This window comes from Micrasema longulum, unplaced genomic scaffold, assembly GCF_059751315.1.
Source record: "Micrasema longulum isolate JH-2025_06_02 unplaced genomic scaffold, ASM5975131v1 h1tg000745l, whole genome shotgun sequence".
NCBI classification, from domain to species: Eukaryota; Metazoa; Arthropoda; class Insecta; order Trichoptera; family Brachycentridae; genus Micrasema; species Micrasema longulum.
Genome location: NW_028277939.1, coordinates 937,799 through 965,340, shown reverse-complemented (window position 1 = coordinate 965,340; position 27,542 = coordinate 937,799). Strand labels below are relative to the sequence as shown.

Genomic DNA, 27,542 nt, shown 5'->3' with positions numbered 1-27,542 from the left:
TGTAACATGAAGGTAAGATGATCAGTCTTACGTTTTAGATGCCAGTTCAGGGACTGTGTAATATTCTAGTATAAAAACACACTTTTAAATAAATCATTCATGTCAACCATGTCGGGAATTGAACCCTAAATCTCTTGCGTGGTAGGCAAATGCGCTGACCACTACACCAAGAGACTGACTAAGAATTGTCAAACGTCATATTAAAATCATGTTCAAGAGAATATTTTTAATTAATTTATTTGAATTTTTTATCGTTTTTAATTAAACTTTTTTGATTAAAAGTCTAACCTGTCAAAGCAGACAACTGTGGCTATTTAAAATATGAAAGATAAATACTTTTATTTTATATTAAGAACTGAACGCGGAGTAAAGTTTCAGCGTCACTTATTGATTGAATCCGATTATATGACGTATGAGATGACTTAATGGAAACGCGTATCGACATGTCGAATGATCAAAATTCGCCATTCCGAGGTAGGTACAGAAAAGCAGAAAAGTTAAATATACCGTCTCGGTATGATTGTACCGATAAAGACAGCGTTTTTAATTTGATAAATACGCTGTTATTAGCCTGCAAATGCAGTGCCCTACGCACCATCGGGTACGGATTAAGCTTTGCTTTGTAATAATGATCGTAATGAAATCTTCAAGGAGGATTTTCCACAGATAAAATGGAATTCAGAACTTAAAATGGCGTCCGCCGCGCCGCGCTGCCGGCGATTCTTTTCTTTACAATATATCAATAATAATTTATCTTATTGGACGTGTATAATTGCATAATGTATAACATTATTATGCAGCAGCGGGAAGCGAACGGGGAACTACCGCGTGAATAATCTTTAATTATACCACTCGACCGTTGGCGGCTACCGAAAAATAACGCTCTCAAATATACGAGTACAGGTGGGTATGTGATCACGACTTTTGGATGTGTTTGTACGGATCTATGTACTAAAACATGATATAAATATTACTAGACGGCCATGTTGTGTAACGGTCAGCGCGTATGACTACCATGCAAGAGCTCTTATCTTACTTCTTCTGTCCATTAAAACGATAAGTAACGAGAAAATGTACAAAAAGGCTATAAAAAATGAAAAGTAGACCTGGGCAGAAATAAAATGGATTGTCTAATTCACCCAAACCAATATTGACTCATCATCATCATCATACCCTTCCGCACCTAATGGTGCATAGGGCACTGCATTGGTACACCAATCGCAGCGTATCTTGATCATTTTTGTTACATGAAGGTGAGATGATCCGTCTTACGCTTCAGGTACCAGTCCAGGGGCTATGAGATATTCTAGTGTGAAAACACCCGTTTAAATAAATATTTCATATCAACCATGTCGGGATTCAAACCCGATAACGCGCTGAGCATTACACCACAAGGCCGACAAAAACAATTAGTATTTCGATTAATTAATTAATTTTGATTAGAGAAAATGTTCAAAAAGGCTATAAAAAATGGGTAGAAGTAAAATGGATTGTCTCATTTGCCCAAACCAATATTGAATCATTTTCTTCACAAGTGTATGGATAATGTTATGTTTTTGTACTTTTATTGTGCTTTTTAAAATATAAATAATATAGGTATACATAATTTAAATATATACATAAATACGTAGTGCTTAAAACTGTCTCAACATTTTGTTATTATCTCTGTGGGTATATTAAGTCTTTTTTGTATATTCTCACATGTAAAAATATTTTAAAAAATATATTTTTAAGTGTCCTCGGCACGGGTAACCCCGGTGAGGTCACATTATTTTCATTATTAATCATTGTTTGTAATGGTTTTTTTTAATATTTATTAAATATATATTTGGTATGTTTACAACTTAATTTGTTGCAACAGAGGGAAAACGTTTTTGAGAAGGAAATAAGGAAGTCTAGTCATTTACCGGGCTTATGATTTGTCATTAGCTGGTTCAAGTGACGACTTTACACGCTATGGAACATTCACTTTTCTGCCTATGTTTAAACATCCACATTTACTCAACTCTTCCATCAGTTGACTTTTGTCAAGTAAAAGAGCTGAAACCTTTATCACGTGGATGAGATTCATTCGGCTGAACAAATTCACCTAGTAGGCAACGCCTGAATGTATGTCCAAATGTTTGTAGACTGGCTGGATAACACAGTGTGTAAAGTGGCCACTTATCAGCCAATGACAGGTCGTAGGCCCTGAACATGCCTAGACTACCATATTCCCTTCTCGAAAATGTTTTTTCTCTCTGTTGCAACAAATTTTTATATGAATAACTCCCTAGGCAGGAATTCCAGCCAGTCTGCAACCATTTGGACATACTCAAAACATTGTTGAATTAACTACCTGGTAAAAGAAGAAGTATAAGAATTAGAAAATTGTTTTCAGGCGTTGCCTAGTAGGTGATTTGGTTCAGCCGGATGAATCTCACCCCCTTGATAAAGGTTTCAGCTCTTTTACTTCACAAAAGTCAACAGAAGAAAGAGTTGAGCAAATCTAGATGTTTAAACATAGGACAGAATGGTGAACGTTACACAGCGTGTAAGTGGCCATTTAAACCAGCCAAGGACAGGTCATAAGTCCTGTAAATGCCTAGACTTTCATATTCCTTCTCAAAAATATTTTCTCTCTCTGTTGCAAACTTGACATCTACTTAATTCCCTAGTACTAAATAAATTACTATATATGGTATAATCTTCCTAAGATTGGTAGTACTGTCTTAGACGTAGGTACGTATTAATTTTTAGCGATATTTATTGCAAATTGGTTGCAAAAGATATGGAAAACATTTTTGAGAAGGAAATAAGAAAGTATAGGCGTTTACAGGCCTTGTGACCTGTCATTGGTTGATTAAAAAAAAAAAAAAAAATATTAACGTTTTTATAATTTACCCAAATATTTTAATTTTGCTGGCCATTTTCAACGAGTTGTAAATAACTCATTATTAAAAAATGGAAATCAAGTTCGGGTAGAGTGGGCTTCGAACCTCGGACATCTGATCCGTGAGTCCGCAACACTAGCCACGCGACCACAACCCGATTTCAGCCTCTTTTTACACATTGTGTAACAATCACCATTCTGCCCATGCTCAAACATCCGCATTTCCTCAACTCTTCCATCCGTCGACTTTGTCAAGTAAAAGAGCTGAAACTTTTATGATGTGGGTGAGATTCATCCTGCTGAAGCAAGAATGGCGAATGTTACAGTGTTTAAAATGGCCACTTAAACCAGCCAACGTCAGGTCACGTAAATGTAAATGCCTAGATTTCCATTTTCCTTCCTCGAAAATTCCCGAGGAAGCGATATTTTTTATCGCGATAAAAAGTAGCGTATTGCAGTTTTCAACTCCGGCCATCTATAAAGCTACCCTAGCTGTTAGACGGTGTTAATGAATGTTATAAAAACCGTTTTCCTAGGAAACCATTCTCTAGTCACTGTTACGACGACTGTCCACCGCATCACCGTTCACTACGGCCGTTAAGATACGGGCACCGCTGTCCTAGGAAACCCTAGCTTAAGCAAAAAATACGGTGATCGGCTGCGCGTAGCGACGTGAAGAATGATCAACCAGACAAACGCACTTTCTCATTTAAATGTTTCTTAATTTTTTCTGATTTAAGGAAAAAAATAAAACTGATTTTTAATGTTTCTTAAGCGAGATAAAAACATAATTTATTACTTTTTGGTATATCCAATCGATGATTGCTTTCTGGTGTATTACAATTAATGAAACCTGTTAATTCTCTATGGTCTATGAAACAATCTACATATTATGCAAATACATACATGGGTACATTTACTGTGAATACTATTAAGCTATTATTAATCTTTCTTCTGTTTTAACTCAAATGTTTTAAGGAAAAGTAGGCAGTGAAATGGCTTTTTGAAACAGATGGCAACACTTCATAGTAACTTTTCTCATAATAGCCTTCTTTTCCAAATACTCTTTAAATAAAATAAAACATTATTATGTTTAAAAAATGAAGTCAATATCTTCTTCTTCTTTTCCACGTCCGCTCCTAAGTGGAGCATGTGGACATCACCGATTACCTCCAGGAGACCCATCGCCAGCCTGCATTTTGGCCTCTTCCCACGTCAATCCAGTTTTTTTTAGTTTTTTTATATACATTTGGACCCCTGTATTTAGTAGCCTTACGTGTCATGTACAAGGCTAAGGTACTCGGAAAAAAAAACGTTTTTGTTTGTCTTGGAAATGGAATGTTCGACCACTGATTTTGGTTTATTACCTTTATGAGTCCAATCCCCATTGTTGCAAAGTTCAAGAACAATGGCGCGTTATAACTACTTCTAACTTCAGTGTGGATATCTGTTAAGGATATTCCATCTTTCCTGCATTCTGCTTCAAGATTATGGCTTTGCAAACTGAAAAATGGGCACTGAAATAACAGATGTTCGATACTCTGTGAAGAAATATCATCGCATGGACAATAGTCATCATTCCTTAATTTAAACAGTGCCCTTTAGTTTGCCCGTCAATCCAGTGCCCTTTAAAATTGGATTTTGTTGTAAAAAAAAAAAAAAACATATGGGGTGCCTTCACAATAGCAATTCCTTCGAATTCGCAAATCACCTTATCAATTTTAATCATTTCTTTAATGAGTATACAGGAGTTAAGATATATATATAGCCCGTCATACAATATTCCGTTTTAATAGTCACCCTAAACTTATTGGACTCACGCCCCTCCCTTCATCCCCTCACTTTGTTTTCAACTATTTCTCCCACAACACGAAATATTTTGATTATTTAATCAGTGCATATTTGACCTAATCAGTGCTTGTGCTTATTAAAATACATATCGTTTTGGTTTTGTGTGTTTATGCAACATCGAAGATGTACAGTGAGTTTTGCATGTTGGTTTAATTGGTGTCCTGACGAAGAGACGGACGTCTCGAAACCAGTAGACATAGGAAAGCCAGTAAGTGGTTTTATTCAAATATTAAAAAACATTTAGGAATTATTCTTTTGATCAGGCATTTTCCATAAATTAGGAGCCGATGGATACCATCAAATATTTTGCTATACCACACCACTTCATCTGTTTGGCCAATTATCGCCACAAAATAATAGATTTTTTAAAATAAATTTATGTACATTTGTGTTTATAATAAAAATCGGTCAACAAGTGCACAAACTGCCTCAATTAAATTCACTGCGGTATGCTTAATTAAGTGCGAATAATAAAGTAGGGGGTTTAAATTGATTCCTTGGGGAACCCCGGATCGAACGTTTGAACTTCTATACAGGAGCATTCAATTGGCTCACAATAGGATAATTTGTTTTGAGTTGTTTGTTATGTTGGTTCATTGACTCGAGTTCTGACACGTGTTGGCAAGGAGTGCATTTTTGGTTAGTAAATTGGGTGCCTTTGCAAACAAGAGGATAGATTCGATCATCGTCTTAACATCGATCATATGCATCGGAGATATCATGGATTATAAATCACTATAACTCTCAGTAGCTCAATCACAAATAACTTTCGACGTGCTAATTAGCGACGTGATAACAATTTCTCACCATGGTTGTTTATCGTATTCGCGATCACAATGCAACATCCGTGAACACCTAACATTAAACGTCATATTTACGTTTAATCCTGCTGCGCAATCACATATTCGAATTCCACCGGTGGAAACATGGAAAATATTCTAAAACTGCTATTTTTATTTGTGTATTTATTATTTATCATGCTATTCATTGCATTTGGCCGGCAGTTGGCAAGGCAAATGTCAACAAAAGCAATCGCCATAGTAATTGTAATTTAATTTTCACTTTTTTGTATTAGATACTCCTTACTAGTTTGCAAATGCAATAAATTGTATTATTTTTTATAATAAACGCTGATTTTTGCCAATGAACTGTATTTATTTACGAGGAAAACAAAAAACAAACCGACAAGAGCGTTGACTTAGAGATTACACACGCGTTGACTTATGACTGCGATTACTTAAGCAGGTTCATTATTTGAATTTATTTCAACAGAGGGAAAAAAAAATTTTGAGAAGGGAATATGGAAGTCTAGGCATTTACTGGGCTTATGACCTGTCATTGGCTGGTTTAAGTGGCCACTTTACACACTGTGTAACATTCACCATTCTGCCCATGTTTAAACATCCACATTTCCTCAACTCTTCCATCTGTTGATTTTTGTGAAGTAAAAGAGCTGAAACCTTTATCACGTGGGTAAGATTCATCCGGCTGAACCAAATCACCTACTAGGCAACGCCTGGAAATAATTTTCCAATTTTTATACTTCTTCTTTTACCAGGTAGTAATTTAACAATGTTTGATTATGTCCAAATGCTTGCAGACTGGCTGGATTTCCTCCCTAGGGAGTTGTTCATATTTAAATCTATTTCAACAGAGGGAAAAAAAAAATTGAGAAGGGAATATGGAAGTCTAGGCATATACAGGACTTATGACCTATTGGAAAAAAATTGGAGAGACCAGCCAATGACAGGTCATAAGCCCTGTAAATGCCTAGACTTCCATATTCCCTTCTCAGTTTTTCTTTCCTCTGTTGAAATAAATTTAAATATGAACAACTCCCTAGGGAGGAAATCCAGCCAGTCTGCAAGCATTTGGACATAATTAAACATTGTTGAGGTTCATTATTGTTCATTATGATCGCTCAAAAACCATCATATTGGATTTATCGACATTCATCAGCCAATCACTTCCCTCGCATACATCGTAGACCTTTGTTGCCAAGAATTGCAGTTCCTCTTTGTTGTTAGCAAGAAGCACGGCATCATCAGCATACAGAAGACGACTGACAGTTAAATCACCCATGTTTGCTCCGATTCTTACACTTTTCAATCTGAAAAAGCACATTATGACTGAACTAACTAGACTAGACGAGACATAAAATGACTAGACAATATTAAATTTCTAATGTAACCCTAACGGGTTTTTTAAAATTGTAAATAAATAAAAAAAAAATAAAAAAACATTTTTGATGATGGATGGGAGATGATTCCACAGTCGAGCGGCATAGACACTATATGAGTTAGCAAAGAAAGAGGAATTAAAAATAATATGTAGCTTTGTTAGAATGTAAGTTTAAATACACAATTGTAAAGCGCCCTTGAAATTATTTTTCACAAAAACGGCGCTATATAAATCGGCCAAATATTCGCCTAAAAGATCTCATTTCGACAGAATTAAGCGAACTTTTATTCTTGTATCATCGCTGGAGGAACAGACTTGTCAGACCAATAAAGAATATTTTAAGCAATAAGCCGATTCCCACAGACATCAGATGTAATTTTAATTCGCTATAATTAATTGTCTAATTATTTGACACGTTATAAATTGGATACGCAACTAGCTTAGACCAGTACCCTTACGCATTGCGCGGACAGTGATCCACCTTAACCTCTCGACCACCAATTAATCAATGAACGGCAATTAAGTTAAATGACCAAGTTTTCACTAATAATATTTTGTAGTAACCGAACGAAATAAGATTTTCAGCCAAAACCGAAGTTTATTTATTTGTTCATATTTTTTTTCCATTAGAAACTATGATTAATAATAAAAATATTGTGACCTCACTGGGACCCGTGCCGAGGACACTTAACAATATACTTTTTTTATATTTTTACATGTGAGAATATACTAAGAAGTTACCCATGCGGCCTCCGTGGTGTAGTGGTCAAGACGCTTGACTCACGCACGGAAGGTTCCGGGTTCGATTCCCGGTGAGAACACAAAAAATAAAAAAATGTGATTTTTCTCAAGCCTGGTTGTTCTGTAATGTAATTCACCACTGCAATTGGGCCTCCTGGCCTGTTGTGGTGCAAAAAAAATGAAAATGAAATGAAGGAATGATGACTATTGTCCATGCGATGATATTTCTTCACAGAGTATCGAACATCTGTTATTTCGGTGCCAATTTTTCAGTTTACAACGCCATAATCCTGAAGCAGAATGCAGGAAAGATGGAATAAATAAACAAATCACTCAAACTTCTCGGTTTTATCAATAGAGTGACGGCGGACTTCAAAAATATTAATACCATCAAAACTCTTTATTGCTCACTAGTTCGACCCCATCTAGAATACGCTTCTCCTATTTGGTCTCCATTCTACAGGACTCATATTGACCATGTCGAGTCTGTCCAACACCGTTTTCTAAGAAAAGTGGCATGGTTGCTCGGATTACAAAGGGGTAATTTTTCTTATTTTGAAATAGAGCAATCTCTTAATCTGTCTTCATTGGAGAGACGTAGAACTGAGATGGACCTTATATGCATTTTCAAAATACTTAATGCTTTAAGTGATGTCCCATCTCTGTTGCGATCAATTTCTTTTCATGTTCCCAACCGTGTCACCAGAAGTCAAAATCTGCTATTTATAAAATCTTCTAAGAGCAACTTTGGTTTTTATGCCCCAATGTCCAGAATGTGTAGATTAGTCAATTCATCACACGACTTGGAATTTTTTGGGACAGATCTTCCGGCTTTTCGTAGATCTCTTCGCGACTAAACAGTGTGGGATGAAGTTGGATTGGTATGGTTTAGCTCAAAGTTTTTGATATTTCGTTTTTTTAAATATATTGTCTTCTAATATTGTTTTGCCTTTGTTTGTCTTTGCTAAATAGTTTTATGTTCTTTTTGTTCAGTTTCTTGCATTTATGTTTCTTCATGTAACTGTTGTAATTGGCTTAGGCCGTATGTATATAATAAATAAATAAATAAATATCTTCGACAGATATCCACACTGGAGTTAAATGTAAACATCACGCGCTATTGTTCTTGGACTTTGCAACAATGGTGATTGGACTCATAAAGGTAATAAACCAAAATCAGTGATCGAACATCCCATTTCCAAGACAAACAAAAACGATTTTTCCGAGTTCTTTAGCCTTGTACATGACACGTAAGGCTACTAAATACAGGAGTCCAAATATATATATAAAAAAAAAAACAATTTTAAAAAATAAATAGAGATAATTAACAACATGTTCAAACAGTTTTAAACACTACTAATACTAATTTATATTGCAAAACGCACAACAAGAGAAGAAAAACATAGCATAAACCATACATTTGTGGAGCATTAACATATTACAACAATATGAAGAACATTTTAAAGAAGATAATACAGAAGTCTAGGCATCTACAGAGCGTGCGACCTGTCCTTGGCCAGTTTAAGTGGCCGCTTTTCACATCGTGTAACATTCACCATTTTGCCATTGCATAATCATCCACGCTTTCTAAACTCTTCCATCTGTTGACTTGAGTGAAGTAAAAGAGCTGAAACCTTTACCACGTCATCATAAAGTGGCCATTTAAACCAGCCAACGACAGGTCATAAGCCCTGTAAACGCCTAGACTTCCATATTCCCATCTCAAAAATGTTTTCCCTGTCTTTCGCAATAAATTCAGATCTACATTGTCTGTGATGTCATTGTGATTCTATGTGAGAATTATATTTTTATGGACGTACATAAATATGTCGACAAACTCTAAATATTTTTTTGTGTTTATATTCGTTAAAATTAATGTAATATAAAATTATAATGTGTTATAGCCATAAATTTAAATGATTATTTTTACATTGTCATGTCGCGTGCCACCAACCACATAAACTTTCCATTTCCAAGGGTTGTAGGCACCCCATTGGTCGATAATTCCCCGTGGGAGGGGTGAAATAGACCCCACCCATGGATTATTCACGGGGGTTAAGCCGGCACAATATGCCTCTGATTAGGGATGATTCCATGGGGTTGAAAAGTTAAAAAAACATACTTAAACGCCGCGGGGGCTTCGTTTGATTTCATCACTAATGCTAATTCTTATTGCGGGCTAATTCACCATAATAATACGCCTACTCGCACCCGTGGTGCATAGGAAACTAAATTACAGGTATTGTGTTGAAATATTGCAGTGTTAACACTGTTAACCCACTTCTAAAACGAATATTTCACGTCGACTCTGCCAGGAATTATACCCGACACTTCAAGAATAAATCGTGACTGACCAACCACTGCACTAAGAGGCTTAGAATTCTATTTCACACGCAAAGCTTTGTTCTTCTTACGCCTAGAAACAGAACTTTTAATTTAATTTTTATTTCAACAATGTTTTGAGTATGTCGAAATGCTTGCAGACTAGCTGGATTTTCTCCCTAGGGAGTTGTTCATATTTAAATTTGCTGCAGCACGACGAAAAATCCAGCCAGTCTGCAAGCATTTGGACATACTCAAAACATTGTTGAATTAACTACCTGGTAAAAGAAGAAGTATGAAAAATTGGAAAATTGTTTTCAGGCGTATCCTAGTAGGTGAATTGGTTCAGCCGGATGAATCTCACACGCATGATAAAGGTTTCAACTTTTTTACTTCACAGAAGTCAACAGATGGAAGAGTTAAGGAAGTGTGAATGTTTAAACATAGGCAGAATGGCGAATGTTACACAGTGTGTAAATTAGCCACTTGAAACCAGCCAATGACAGGTCATAAACCCTGTAAATGACTCCCATATTCCCTTCTTAAAAATGTTTTTCCTCTATGTTGCAACAAATTATTTTTATTTGTTCAGGTTTTAGTCTACCAACCTTAGGAAGATTATATAAATATATCGTATCTTAAGCGCAGTAATTTTAAAATTCTAATTCTGAGGCATATTTGAACTAACAGTGTAACAATAAATTATAATCAATAATATTACCACCGACTCTATAAAAATTGGACGAACTCAAAATACTCTTTTGATAAATTATGATATTTTATATCATGTTTGAACATTTTCCGAAGAGTGTTGGGAGTACGACACCATTATGATCTGTCGTGGGACCCGCAGACGTGTTGAGATCTGCCCACTGGGCGCCTGTGGACGTCCTTAGAACATTAATTGAATTAAAAGATTACTGGTACGAAGAATGAAAGAGAAAAAGTGGCGGGTTCTTTGTCGGTAAATATAAAGACTTTTATAAGGGTGGTTCAAGATATAACTCTTTTCTTGTTTTCTTTTTTACATATACTCGTTCCGTCTGTCTTTAACAGATACGTTAAACATAGCAATATTTTTTTGAATGTACATAATGAGATTGCATAATTTGAAAATTAAAAAAAGAAAATCCACATAATTAACTAAAAATATAATAATCATCATCATTCCCTTTTCGCACCTAATGGTGCATAGGGCACTGCATTGGTACACCAATCGCAGCGTATCTTGATCATTTTTGTTACATTTCTTTTATTATTTTACACGGCTAAAAACTTCCAAAATAAGATGTTTTTTTTTTTATAAATTAAATGTATTATCTTTTATTTCTTTTAAAGTTTCTTTCTAGTCATTTTTTTTTAAATCTCATAAAATACGTATGCATGTTTTTTCCTTTTTTAAAACATTCTTTTTTACAGCTGAGCATGTTTTTTTTAATAAATTACAACAGAGATGAAGAATATTTTAGAGAAAGTACCTGATAAAGAAGTCTAGGCATCTACAGTTATTATGACCTGTCGTTGGCTGGTTTGAGTGGCCACTTTACACACTGTGTAACATTCACCATTCTACCCGTATTTATTTATTTATATATAAGTACGCCCAATGAGCATTTTAAGGACATATTGATACACAAAAAAATATTATTAGGAAAGTATAAAGACACAATGGTTTATAGTAGACTTATATTTGATCATCTATATCCCTTTAATTCTTCCATTTTTTTATATTTGTAAAGATAAAGAGCTGAAACCTTTATTTATGTGGATGAGATTCGTGTAATTGAATTCTTTCACCTACATATTTTTATTTATTCATTTTTATTTGACACTTTATACACATATACAATATATATATATATATATAAGGGCGGGCATATTGCCTTAAGGCAATTTCTTCCTACCTACCCAAACCGTTCGGTTTGAGAAAATTATAAATACATGGACATATTGAATCTTGCAATTTTATACAAAAATTAAAAACAATGATTAACAAAATAAAAAAATATTTAAAATATACTATAAAGAGTGGAAAGGGGATGGGAAGGAAAGAAGAAGGATAAAAAATAATTTAAATATTTAGATAGTGACATTTTAATCTTGACTTAAATGTAAATAAAGAAGGTCTCTAACATTAGTGGGTAGATTATTTAACAATCGAACGGCTACTACTGTGAAAGAGGAGGCAAGAAAATTAGAGCTATGACAGGGTATTAAAAGGGCTCTCTCAACATACTAAATGAGTAGAACGATAAGTTCATGCTTCTACCAGCTGAGACAAATTAAATGCATACGCAAAAATTTGCCGGTTGATGCCGCCCGTCAATTAATAAATGCGTTTGTAGTGTCTAGAGTCGATTATTGTAATGGTATCTATGCAGGTCTACCAATGAACAAAATGACTCGCCTACAATCTGTATTGAATGCCGCAGCGAGACTTATTTTCGGAATCTCTAAGTTCAGTCATATCACTCCACTACTTCGGGAACTACACTGGCTACGTTTTCCACAGAGGGTCGAATACAAACTCTGTTGGCTTATGTATAAGTCACTGCACAACTCTGCTCCAGAATATCTAAGGGAACTATGCATTCCAGATGAACTAGCTGACAGGCGTCTCACGCTTAGGTCAGCTACGTCTACGGCAAGAGGAAAAGTTATTATACCTCTACGCAAACAGCGCACTAAATTTAGTGAACGCGCATTTGCGATCGCAGGCCCTATGGCATGGAATGCTCTCCCAGCAGAGGTGCGAGGCTGTGAAAGTGAAGTGATGTTTCGGAAAAAACTTAAAACCCACTTGTTCTCTAAATCATTTGAATAAATCCGTAGCACGTGACAACAAAACAAATTGTTTTAATTTAAATTACAAATTGAAAAGCTTCAATTAAATTAATTTAACAATACAATCATCATGTAAAGCGCCCTTGAGGTATTATATTACGAAAATGGCGCTATATAAATTATCCATAATAATAATAATAATAATACTAGGCAACGCCTGAAAATTTTACATTTTAAATTTGTATATTTTTTCATGGACCAGTTGGATTTATTAACAACAATATTTCGAATTTTTGATCAAACTTTATGTTACCTTCTGTAAGAAGAGACTTATATACATATTTACTTTTTTAAAATGTTATTTATGTCTGTTGTAATATTGCGATATTAACAGCTTCTTAGGGGGTTGAATCCTGTCCCATTTGGACAAACTCAAAACGTTTTTTTAGTTTGTGGATTAAAGTCTTAAAATTGAATAGTAATTAAGAAATGATGACTATTGTCCATGCGATGATATTTCTGCGCAGAGTATCGAACATCTGTTATTTCAGTGCCCATTTTTCAGTTTGCAACGCCATAATCTCGAAGCAGAATGCAGAAAAGATGGAATATCCTCAACAGATATCCACACTGTAGTTAAAAGTAGTTATCACGCGCCATTGTTCTTGGACTTTGCAACAATGGTGATTGGACTCATAAAGGTAATAAACCAAAATCAGTGATCGAAGATCCCATTTCCAAGAAAAACAAAAACGATTTTTTCCGAGTACCTTAGCCTTGTACATGCCACGTAAGGCTACTAAATACAGGGGTCTAAATATATATAAATAAAAAACATAAAAAAATAGTAATTCAGCTCTCCGGCACATTTTTGAAAATCACAGATGGTCCCATCTGCCATCCGAACTACCGAATCGAATTAATTTTAAAAAATCAATCGGGAATGAATTCAGACTTTTATTCTGAACCCCACTCGGCTGCAATACGCGCACATCTCACTGTGCGATTCGGCGGAATAACTCTATTCGGAGCGCTAACGTCCCCGAGGCGGCGCACAGTGGCCACAAAACATTCGCCGGTGGACATTTTAAACTGTTCGACTTTTTGCGCGCCCACACTGTGGTGTCATTGATCTACGGCGGGCATTATGGCAACTGTCATGTCACTGTCTTACTCGATCAAAAACGCGGAATAAACTTATTTCTCCGTCCAAATATGCTAACCACTAGATCACTGCTTTCGGGTCGAGAAATGGAAGATTCTCAGGGGTGCCCCGATAGTGAACGAAACTGGCGAAATTCTCGACTTTGGGAAAATATGCAAAATGTTTCGTAAATTATTTATTTAAATTTGTTGCAACAGAGAAGGAAAACATTTTTCAGAAGGGAATATGGAAATTAAGGCATTTACAGGGCTTATGACCTGCCATTGGCTGGTTTGAGTGGCCACTTTACATCCACATCTCCTCAACTCTTCCACCTCTTGACTTTTGTGAAGTAAAAGAGCTGAAACCTTTATCATGCGGGTGAGATTCATCCGGCTGAACCAATTCACGTACCAGGCAACGCCTGAAAACAATTTTTTAATTGTTATACTTCGTCTTTTACCAGGTAGTTAATTTAACAATGTTTTGAGTACGTAAAAATGCTTGCAGACTGGCTGGATATCCTCCCTAGGGAGTTATTCATATTTAAATTTGTTGCAACAGAGAAGGAAACCATTATCAAGGAAGGAATATGGAAGTCTAGGCATTTACAGGGCTTATGACCTGTCATTAGCTGGTTTAAGTGGCCACTTAAACACTGTGTAACATTCACCATTCTGCCTATATTTGTAGCCAGTAACTTATTTAACCAGTCTGCAAGCATTTGTTGATTTATTTATTTATTTCATCATCGTCATCCCCTTTCCGCACCTAAAGGTGCATAGGGCATTGTATAGGTACACCAATCGCAACGTATCTTGATTATTTTTGTTACATGAAGGTAAGATGATCAGTCTTACGCGTCAGGTACCAGTCCAGGGACCGTGAAATATTCTTGTGTGAAAACACCCTTTTTAAATACACATTTCACATCAGCCATGTCGAGAATCGAACGCGAGACCTCTTGCGTGGTAGGCAAACGCGCTGACCATTACATTACGATTGTTTAAACAGTTATCATAAAAGTGTGAAACAGTTTTGCCGCGATGTAAATGACAGTTGAAATTCAAAAAATAATAAAAAAATACTTATTTCAATACACCACAAGGCCGACACAATTTTTTTTTTTTTTTTTTAAATTACACTTTTTTACATATTCGTGAACTTATTGGGGCTTTTTAGGCTGTGCCCGTGTTAAGCCATAATAATTAACATGAATAAAAAATACGTAGTAAAATAAATAAAATTGTAATTAAATATGATGCAACATTGGTTTTGGTTTAAGTTTACAACGATTCAAACGAGCACTAAATAAATAGTCCAGATCTTGTCTCGATGTCCCTTATGTTTGTCAATGCTTCTTTCTTTTTTCTTTAAATGTTTTAAACTATTCTTTTATTGTAATATTTAAACCTTATAAATTGTATACATGGACAATGTCCGTTAATAAATAAATAAATAACATTTGTGCATCTATCGTACATGGTTTTAGCACTGTACTGAGAGATTCAGTCTACTTTCATAATTGTTTTTCCAAGTCTATACTTCGCTCCCATACATCAGAGTTGGGACAGGATCAGATTTTACCCCTCAGTAACAACTATGTGTGAATAACTGGCTTATTCAGGCCCTCGTACCATCTATTACACGCTTGTAACGTATCCATAACTAATGCGTCACCAACAAATTTATAAAGAAACAATTTCTTACCGTCTTTGGGTGGACTGGCGCAGTGGGGAGCGTAGGATCCCAAGTGGTATCCAGGGTACACGTTCTGATGAACCGGAGGAAACGCGTATCCTAAAGCAGCCCTCGGACTCGGAAACCCTCCACTCTCCCCCTGCCCGCCGAACTGCTGGTGCTGGTATCCACCCTTGAAGGCTGCGTAGTGCTGCTGCTGGTGCTGATGCTGCAGCTCGACGAAGGCGGATTTCGAGGGCGGAGGAGGGGGATCTAGCTGGTGTTCCATATCCGGCGTTCCCGGAGGCGGCTCCCGGCCGCCCCCGGGACCGAAGGGGTCTGAGAAATTCAGCGTGGCTGGCCCGTGGTTAGCCACTTTGATTGATGACCCCACAGCCGTGGCGAATGATTTGATCTCTGCCTGATCAGAGCGCTCCTACACCGAAAACTAAAAGTCTTCAAAATCTTTTGATTCTTTATGATCTCCGATTATTTTTATTGATATCACTTAACAAACACAATCACCACGTAAATTGATAATCAAATTTAATGCAACTTCTATTTCGCTTAATTTTTAACACCAAAACTTCGAAACTTCAGTTGGTAAAAACAAAAATTTAAGTTAGATAATTAAAACTTGAAATTTCTAAATTAAATTTTATACATTGGAATAAAAATTTTAATATTTGGTTCTGGCGTAAAATTATTCAGTTTTAATTTTACAAATATCATATCTGATTTTTTTGTCTTGTTTTTGGAGTTCACAATTTAATAAAAAAATATTTTTAGTATGCTTGAACAGTTATCTGAAACAAAAAGAAAAAATTAAATTAGGGGTCGTAATAAACATCATAATAATATTAGTTTCATACAAAATAATTATGCGTATTTTTATTAATCTAACGATGCAAAGGAGGAGCAGCTTCAATTGAGGCGTATTTAAAATTCTCATAAAAACATTTAATTTGTAATAATGAAGATGTTGGGTTTTATTTTCTAAACAGGCGAGGTTTTTGATAGTCTGCGCACACTCAAAATTCTATACAGGAGGTTCTTTCAGACCTGGCTTAAGCTTTGCTCGGTGATATGGAAGTATGGTAACAATAATGACTTTTTAACTTGTTTTAACTATGTATTTATTTTTTTTAATTTTTATCACATCTTTTACTTTATTTTTTAATATGCTGTTTTTTTTTTTTTTCTTTCTTTAAATATGCTTTTTGCTATACAACATACATTCATTTTTTTATTATGACTTTAAATATGTTTTTTACTATGTATTCTGTTTTTATGTTTTCACTGCATTTATTACTTTGTTTTTATAATTTATTTTTTTTGCTACGTTTTTTTTACTACATTTTTTACTATGTTTTTACTACATTTTTACTATGTTTTTACTACAATTTTACTATGTTTTTACTACATTTTTTACCATGTTTTTACTCCATTTTTTACTTTGTTTTTCACTTTGTCCTGTATCTTTATAACTGTTTCTATAAATTGATTACTGTTTTTTATATTTTTTTGACTGTTTTAGAACGGGGTAAATAGCCCTAGTTAGACAGTCAAAGCAACTTTACATAAATTATAATTTTGTGTATATAATAAAATGATAATAAATAAAATAAATAATAATATAGCAACAAATAGTAATAAAGTAACAAGTAATATTATGTACATAAAAACTGAAATAAGATAGCAAGCAAATATATGATACAAATCATACATCCGCTTGCCATCCTTTAAACAATCCATAATAAAAATAAAAAATAAAATTATTACATTTACATATTGCAAGAAAGAAATATTTAAGGGAAAAAAGAACTTAAAACTAAATTTCACCCTCCACGTACCTCCTCAAGTAGTACTTTTTTAAATGAATACAGTTATTTATTGACGTTCTATAGGACTCCGGTAGCCTGTTGTACTCGCTACAAGCAAGGTATAGCAGAGACCTTAGACCATACCTTGTCGTGCGTGATCCAGGTACGTGAATATATACTGATGGACGTCACGATTAAAGGTATAGCCAATATTAGTCAGAGAGTCTTTATTCACACCTTGAAGCACCGTTTTTGCAATCTCATAATACGGTATGACCAAAAATGGGAGAATGTCAGTAAGTTTGTAAATGTCTTTGACATGCGTTTCCATTGGCATACCGTATATGTTTCCTATAGCTCTATTCTGTATTACTTGTATTTCTGATACACACTTTTTTGTGGCAAATCCCCAGATGCACGACAAATATACCAAATGAGAGTGTATCATTGAAAAGTACACTGCGCGGCGAAGCGAGATCGGAAGAACTCCCCTAAACCTACGCATTATACCAGTGATTGAAGAGATTTTAGATTTAACATAGTCAAAATGATGATATCCAGATGCTAACTCTGAATTGCTTGATAAGTTAGAACGATTGCAGAATATTTGTATTCGTTATATCTTTAATCTTCGCAAATTTGACCACATAACCGAGTATCGCACGCAACTACACTGGCTCAGTATCAGGCATAGAAGAAACATTCACATTCTATCACTTCTTCACAATATTTTAAATAATCCCACTTCGCCTGTTTATCTGAGAGAGCTCATCCAACCTCTTTCACAACACGGACTATCTCTTCATTCTAGAAACGAGAGAACTCTTTTAATACCCTGTCATCGCTCTAATTTTTTTGCCTCCTCTTTCACAGTAGTAGCCGCTCGATTGTGGAATAATCTACCCACTAATGTTAGAGACGCCCCTTCTTTATTTACATTTAAGTCAAGATTGAAATGTCACTATATAAATATTTAAATTGTTCCTTTATCCTTCTTCTTTCCTTCCCATCCCCTCTCCTCTCTTCATAGTAAAGTGTTATTTTTTTTTATACATATATTTATTTTTGTTAATCTTTGCTTTTAATTTTTGTATAAAATTGTAAGATTCTATATGTCCATGTATTTATAATTTTCTCAAACTGGACGGTTTGGGTAGGTAGGAAGAAATTGCCTTAAGGCAATATGCCCGCCCTTATATGTATATTTATTGTATATGTATATAAAGTGTCAATAAATAAATAAATAAATAAAATGGTGAATCCATGAGAGCTGTGAATCTGTGTAGATTCCCAAATATTTTGTCACGTCAGTTTTTTCAAGATAATCATTTCCAAGTGCGATATTGAGATAAATATCTCGCTTTTTAGCAAATATTATGTAATTCGATTTTTTAATGTTGAGACTGAGCTTGTTAATACGAAGCCAACTTGCAAGATGGAGCCCGCACGAGACTAATGTTTTGAGCATTAATACAATCTGAATAATAATTTTATTTATTTCGAATACAAACAGATGTCCAGGTTAAATGAATATTTAAAAAAATAAATATATAAAATGTATACATAGTAGGGCCTGCCATCCAATTATATGTATTCACTAAATAATACTGTAATAAAGCGACGACGGCTTGAAGTTTAAACTATATAAATAGTAAATATACTATTTATTAAAATAAGATAAATATGGACAAAACAAGGAGATAGTGAAATTGATAAGGAGCGGTAAAGGATGATTGAAGGAAAGTGAGAGTGAAAAATTGCATTTGATTTAATGATTAAATGAATTATGAATGAAGAGCATGAATCAAGCCTATTAATTCTCTTCTGTACATATTGTATGGAGTGTTAAATATATCAAGACTATTAAATTTTTTGTTAAATGTTTCGTAATCTTCTCTTAGTACCCTGTCAGGTATCTCCCAACGTTGGCAATCACTCGGCAAACGTCTCTCTATCCTGTGCTGCCCGGAAAATCTGCTCCGCAGTCCTGAAGCCTGTCCAGTCTCGTATATTTATAATATTATACATGCATAAGGTACATTTTTGGTCTTAGGAAATATGACCACATTTCTGATTATCGTAGGCAACTGAAATGGCTCAAAATTAGACAGCGGAGAGACTATCACTCCCTCTCACTTCTGTTCAATGTACTTCATAGTCCTAACGCTCCTATATACCTGTGTGAAAAATTTTAACGCTTATCAGTTCATGGTTTACCTCTTCGTTCTCATTCTCGAGGCACTCTCTTAATACCCATACACAATTCCTCTTTCTTCTCTAACTCATATAGTGTCCATGCGGCTCGACTGTGGAATCATCTCCCATCCACCATCAAAGATGTTACTACAGTATCTCTGTTTAAATCACGTCTGAGGAAACATCTGCTTTCTCTTCCTTAATCTCTCCTCCTTTCCTTTTTCCTCTTTCCGCTTTTTTCCTTTTTCCCATTGAGTAATAGTTTTGATTTAAGGTAATTTATAAACAAATACGTTTATTTCTATTTTTATATATTTTTCACTTTTTAATCTTTTTTTTTTCTTTTTCTATTGAATATGTTCTGTAACTTGAATTATAAAAATAAAACTTTTATTTTATTGGTTGGTTGGAAGAAATTGCCATTTGGCAATAAGCCCGCCAATGTACAAATAACATTATGTACAAAAAGTTAAATAAATAAATAAAAGTATATTTCGCAGCCAGGACATATGCCTTCTTCTCTCGATTAGCAATAGTTCAAATATGTATTTACAAACACTGCAATCTTTTAAGAATACACTTATTTTTGACTAGGAGGTTTTACAAATATGTAATTCTGAAGAGGAGGGGTTGCTGTCTAATCGACATGATTCAATAAATGAGCTAGGAAGTTGAAATTAATGGCTTCATAATATATCCACTTACATAAAACATAATGAATTATTAAAGGGTTTTTAAACCCACATTTTTTCCTATAATTAACAATCTAATTAAATATGTCAAACCTGTAATTATAATTTCGTCTGAAAACATAAAGGATAATAAATTTAAGGCGCTTAAACATAACTCATTCAGACCTGCACGCTAGAAAATGTTAATTAATTAAATTTCACTATTTGAGTTTGTCCAAATGTTCGTAGACAAAAGACTGGATTTCACCCCCTCGGGAGTCATTAAGATTAACAAATTACAACAGGGATGGAGAATACCTTAAATAAGGGAACATGGGCTTATGACTTGTCGTTGGCTGGTTTAAGTGGCCACTTTACACACTGTGTAACATTCACCATTTTGCCTATTCATCTGATTGAATTATTTCACATACTAGGCAACGCCTAAATTAATTTTCCAATTTTTAAACTTCTTCTTGGACCAGTTTGTTTCATTACAATATTTGAGTTTGTCCAAAAGACTGGAATTCACCCCCTCGGGAGTCATTGAAAAATTGGAAATTTGTTTCAGGAATCTCTTCACAACAATAAAGGTTTCAGCTCTTTAACTTCACTTAAATCAACAGATGGAAGAATTGAAGAAATATGGATGTTCAAACATAGGCAAAATGGTGAATAAATTAAATATTTTTAAGTAATGATTGTCCGCTTTGTGGTCAAATATTAAAGGTGTTTGCCTGCCATGTAAAAGGTTCGGGTTATCGCTCCCTTATCCGCACCCAATGGTGCATAGGGAAGTGCATTTGTACACTGGTACAGATACAAGTCACCGAAAGATTAACGTCATAATCATGCAATTAACACCGCTTATTTCAATTTAATTTGAAAAGTTACAGTAAAGTGATTATTAGTACTAGGTTTGACAATTAAAACACCAAGAGTTAGAAAGGCAACACAACTTCCATTTAAAGGGAATGGACTGTAAAAAAAAATTTCCAGTTCGTACCTATGAGACATTTTGATTCTTTGTTAAAAGATAATTTACTAACATCTATCATATTAGACGAGAATTCCGCAAATATCGTCTATATAATAGACACCCCTGAGGATCTCCCATTTTTCAACCCGAAGAATAACAAATTTACTGACTAATCTAGAATATTACAATGAAAAATCATCTTTTAAAAGCAAATATTTCTAAATTTGTTGCAACGGAGAGAAAAAACAGCTTCAGGAGGGATATGGAAGTCTGGGCAATTACAAAGCTCATGATCTGTCATTGGCTGGTTTAAGTGGTCACTTTACACCCTGTGTAACATTCACCATTCGGCCTATGTTTAAACATACACATTTCCTCAACTCTTCCATCTGTTGAGTTTAGTGGAATACAAGATTTGAAACCTTTATCATGTGGGTAATTCTAAAAATATAAATATAAATGGATTTAAAAGAAGTTTTCATCAGTAACTGTCGGGTTTAAAATAAGCACATTTAAAACGGCCCGCAGTTGGCATCACGTCAATTTGACGTCACGCGTTATGACTGCAGACTGCGCTTCTAATAAATATTGCATACAAGTTAAGCGCCAAAACGTCATACTTGCCGTCTGCTGTAACTCAATCACTAATAACTATCGACGAATAAGCGACGTAATAACAATTTCTCACCATGGTTGTTTATCGTATTCGCGATCACAATGCAACATCCATGAACACCTAATATTGAATGTCAAAATATTGACGTTTCGCGACGTATAATCCTGCTGCGCAATCACATATTTGAATTTCACCGGTGTGAAAATAGTAAATATTCCAAAACTGCTATTTTTTTATTTATTTATCATGCTTTTTATTGCATTTAGCCGGCGGTTTGCAAGCCAAATGGCAAGAAAAGCAGTCGCCATAGTAATTATTAACGAAATATTAACGAAATTAGCAAAAATTTACAAATCTGCTTTCCTTCCATACTCTTTTACTTTTATTTGCTTTTTATATATATTGATAATATTTATGTTTTTCTTATTATGTATTTTTGTATAATTTAATTTAGTACGTACTGTTATTTGGCATATGATTTATTGCTCCTATTCCTTATATTTCTTACTACAATTGAGTGAATTTCTAGAAAACATAACTCAATTATCATTTCAATTATGCTTTTATATATATATGTGTTCTTTTTCTGTTGATTTAAATCATGCTCTTATTTTGTGTTATTTTTTTTTTTAATACTACTATATTATACTATTATTTTGTTAATTTTAATGATACCACTATTTTGTATATTTGATTATGTGTGATTCTTAATTTGTAAAATTTATTTTGCATTGTATTCTTTGGAATTTGATTATTTTTTAAATTTACCTTTTTTTTCTAGATTGTGATTCTATGTCATTATAATTTGATCTAATTAATTTTACTATGTATTTTTATTGTTATTTATTGTGGCTTGACACGGGCATAGCCTAAAAAGCCTTAATAAGTTCATAAATATTTAATTTTGTAATTTTGGATGAATAAATAAATAAATAAATTGTAATTTAATTTTCACTTTTTTGTCTAAGATAGTCCTTATTATTTTGCAAATGCAACAAATTGTATTATTTTTTATAGTAAACGCCGATTTTTTGCAAGCGATCTACATTTATTTACGAGAAAAACAAAAAAACAAACCAACACGAGCGTTGACTTAGAGATTACACACGCGTTGACTTATGACTGCGATAACTCTTCTAGAATATGCCTCCGTGGTCTGGTCTCCATTCTATATCAATCGCATAAATCACATTAAATCAGTCCAACATCGCTCGCTTCGAAAAGTAGCGCGGATGCTTGGACTAGAGAGAGGTAAGTATTCTTATGCTGATATAGAGTCAATGTTCAATATTTCTTGTCTACAAAAACGTAGAACTAATATTGACTCCATATATATGTTCGGCATACTAAATGGTATAATCGATGTTCCATCATTACTGGGACAAGTCAAATTCAATATTTCGACTCGTAGGTTGAGAAACAGTGAAGTACTGTTCATCGATCAGCATAGAACAAACTATGGCCTAAATTCTCCAATGACCCGTCTTTGTCGTATTGTTAACTCAAGACAAGATCTGGACTTTTTTGGTTTAAGTTTACAAGGATTTAAACGAGCGCTAAATAAATAGTTCAAATCTTGTCTCGATGTCCCTTATGTTTGTCAATGCTTCATTTCTTTTTTTAAAATATTTTAAACTATTCTTTTATTGTAATATTTAAACCCTATAAATTGTAAACATGGACAATGTCCGTTAATAAATAAATAAATTAAGCATGTTCATTATTGTTCATTGTGATCGCTCAAATGCTCAGCTTGTTTTTAAGCACGTCGATAAATATTTATTTTTGAGCCACAGGGCGCGAAACGTCTCGTTTTTGGGTAATTCAAAATATGCATATTTTAGACCTTTCTATCAAATTTATTCGACGTCGTTTCACAAAAAAAAAATGTTGTTATCATCGTAATTTTTTGCATATTTAAAAACAAAAATAATGAAAAAAAAATGAAAAGATTATTTTTAACATTTCAACGTTCGGGATTCAACAGGTTTAAGGATTTCTAAGGAGGCGTGGAGTTTTAAGAAAAAACATTATTTGACTGTGGGAACATTAGTCTTCAGACTTAAAGGATCAAGCGGCTCTTGTTCTTTATAACTTATATTAATTACTTTTTCCTTAAATGGGTGGCAAAATATTAAGGATCTAATAATCCAAACACAATATAATCAAATATTGTATTATTATTTAATTAGAATAAGCATCTTACATTCCAAATAAAGTATAACTCAAAACTAACTTAAAACTCTTCTGTTCCCTAGTTCGCCCGCACCTAGAGTATTCCTCTGTTATCTGCTCTCCAAATTATGATGTTTACATCAAGAATATTGCATCAGTTCAACGTCGATTTTTAAGAAAGATAGGCTGGAGGTTGGGCTTATCCAGAGACCAATACACGTAAAATGAGTTAGAAGCTACCTTAAATATATATTCTCTTCAAAACCGTAGAAATAAAATCCTACCTTCTAGTCCTATTTAAAATTCTCAACTCACTCTTTGATGCGCCTGAACTACTGCGCTCAGTAAAATTAAATATCCCAACTAGAAACCTCAGACAAAACTTACTCTTTCATACCGATAACCATAGAACTAACTATGGTTTTTATTCCTCTATGCCCATAATTCTTAGGCCTGCCAACAAACATACCAGTCTTGATTTCTTTGATAACAAGTTGTCTTCTTTCAAACGATCACTGAATCAAATTCAATTATAAACACCTCTCTCCCGCTTCCACTCCCACCGAGTCTGCTATATACCATTGTGTCTTTCTACTTTCCTTTATAATAATATTTTATTAATGAACATGTCCTTAAAAATGCCCCTTGGGCGTATATATAAATAAATAATGGTATTTATCGAATGCGTGTGGAATAATGATAAGTTAATATTTATATTTTAACAAATGAAACTAATGTCTCAAGATACGAAGTAAATAAATATTTTAAGCTGTCCTTTTTATCAAATGGAAGGAGTTTTAAAACCCATGTGATAAAAAAAGTCAATTATTTGCTTTATTTAAAATTAAATTGATTTCTTTATAATATAAATAATTTAATAAATAAATAAATTATCATCACTTTGTAAAGCGCCCCAGAGGTATTATGTTACGAAAATGGCGCTATATAAGTTATCCGCAATAATTACAACATCCTCATGGCATTTATTTATTTAACACTTTGAATACATATTATACAATATATATACATATAAGGGCGGGCATATTGCTTTAAGGAAATGTCTTCCTACCTACCAAAACCGTTCAGTTTGAGGAAATTACAAGTACATGGACATATTGAATCTTATGATTTTTTACAAAATTGAAAACAAAGATCAACTAATTTTTTTTTATTTTTATTAACACTTTACTATGAAGAGAGGAGAGGGGATGAGAAGGAAAGAAGAAGGATAAAGGAACCACTTAAATATTTAGAGTGACATTTCAATCTTGACTTAAATGTAAATAAAGAAGGCGTCTCTAACATAATGGGTAGATTATTCCACAATCGAGCAGATATTACTGTGAAAGGGGAGGCAAGAAAATTAGAGCGATGAAAAGGTATTTAAAGGGTTCTCTCGTTACTAGAACGAAGGTAGGTCCATTTCCGTGCTCCTTTCCTGGATTCAAATATTCCCAACCTTTTACAAAACTGAATGAAGTTCCCTTTTTCGCTACAGTCCGCTTTAAGTTTAACACCGTCTTCTTTTAAGTTTTCCGTCTCTATTGAAGTGTTAATCAATCTTAATGATTTTTTCAAATCTCAATTAGTGACTTGGAATCATTAACGACGGCGCTAGATGCTTGTTGGACACTCATACATATTCATAGACAACAAAAGCGGCATTCTTTGGAGGGAAGCTATCAGAATTATTGCGAAAATTAACATTTCTATGTAACTTAGAGGAAACACGGCACTTGCCGACAGTCGATTAGCCTTCATCACCGTTGGAGCAGACATTATTAATTTATTTATTTATATACATGTTCAGAAGCTCAATCACAAATATCTATCGACGTGCTTAAAAACATGCTAAGCATTTGAGCTATGACAATGAACAATAATGAACATGCTTAAGTTATCGCAGTCAGTCAGTTTATTCTCAAATGTAATTTTAAAAAAGTGTATTGTTAAGTGTCCTCGGCATGGGAAACCCCAGTGAGGTCACATTATTTTTATTATTAATTATAGTTTGTGAGAAAAAAAATAAAATAAGTCAACGCGTGTGTAATCTCTAAGTCAACGCCCGTTTCGGTTTGTTTTTTGTTTTCCTCGTATTTTTTAATTTTTATTTTTTAAATATCATTGATAAACCCTTACGGGTCACATACATTTAACATAATATTTTAAAATTCACATTCTACTGTTAATAATAATATTTTTAACATCTTTTGTAAAGGTTGTCTGAGTCTTTTGTTTACTTTTGTCTGGTAGTTTATTGTATAATTTCACGGTTTATTAGTCTCAATTGTCCTTTTCTCGTTTCGAAAGGTTGGATATGATCTTTTTCTGATATTCTCGTATTGTGTTCATGTTTACTACAGTTTTTTTCAAGTTTTAATTCTTCGTCTACAATTACATGACTGGCTAATTTATGAATAAATTTTAAGGATTCTAGTTTGAAGAGCTCAGTCACATTTAATTGTTTAGTTTGTTTAAAAATTATCATATTATTACAACAGAGATGAAGAACATTTTAAAGAAGGTAATATAGAAGTCAAGGCATCTACAGGGCTTATGACCTGTCATTAGCTTATTTTATGTGGCCACTTTACAAACTGTGTAACATTCACCATTCTGCCCATATTTGAACATCTATATTACTTCAATTCTTTCATCTGTTGATTTTTGTGAAGTTAAAGAGCTGAAACCTTTATTTATGCAGGCGAGATTCATCTAATTAAATTATTTCACCTACATACTAGGCAACGCCTGAAAACTATTTTCAAATTTTTATACTTCTTATTTTACCAGGTAGTAACTCAACAATGTTTGATTATGTCCAAATGCTTGCAGACTGGCTGGATTTCCTCCCTAGGGAGTTGTTCGTATTTAAATTTATTTCAAAAGAGAGGGAAAACATTTTTGAGAATGGAATATGGAAGTCTAGGCATTTACGGGTCTTATGACCTGTCATTGGCTGGTTTAAGTGGCCACTTTACACACATGCTTAATGCCTAGACTTCCATATTCCCTTCTCAAAACTGTTTTCCCTCTCTGTTGAAATAAATTTAAATATGAACAACTCCCTAGGGCGGAAATCCAGCCAGTCTGCAAGCATTTCGACATAATGGCATGGCATCACTACATAGCCTCTTCTACAAAATTAAAGATTTTATATCAAGAAAGGAAAAAAATATGATGTACGAAGCCTATGTCAAAAGTAAATTGAGTTACATGATCGCCTTTTGGGGAACTGGTAACAAGACAGACATAACAAGAATACAAAGACAACAAAATAAAATTCTTAAACTAACATACAACCTACCCTACCTGACCTCTACGACTGAACTGTACAAAAAAACACACCAGTTTGACATAAACTACTTGACTAAAATTGAGACCTTAAAAATTGTGCACAAAATAACACTGGGAAACATACAAGACGACGACATAATGGTAGTCAAAAATGCTGACATACACAAATATAACACCAGACAACAAAAACACTATCATATTGAAAAGGCA

General features: G+C 34.0%; 1 protein-coding gene across 1 annotated transcript in view; it reads right to left on the bottom strand.

Moving 5' to 3' along the window:
• Window positions 1–27,542, bottom strand: part of Dll (homeotic protein distal-less) — a gene marked incomplete at its 3' end in the record, with an annotated part of 69,863 nt that overhangs the window by 16,829 nt on the left and 25,492 nt on the right. The window contains exon 2 of the mRNA XM_088230264.1: window positions 15,606–16,381. Within this exon, the coding sequence (XP_088086390.1) occupies window positions 15,606–15,864 (259 nt within the window). The remainder of the gene's footprint in view (window positions 1–15,605; window positions 16,382–27,542) is intronic.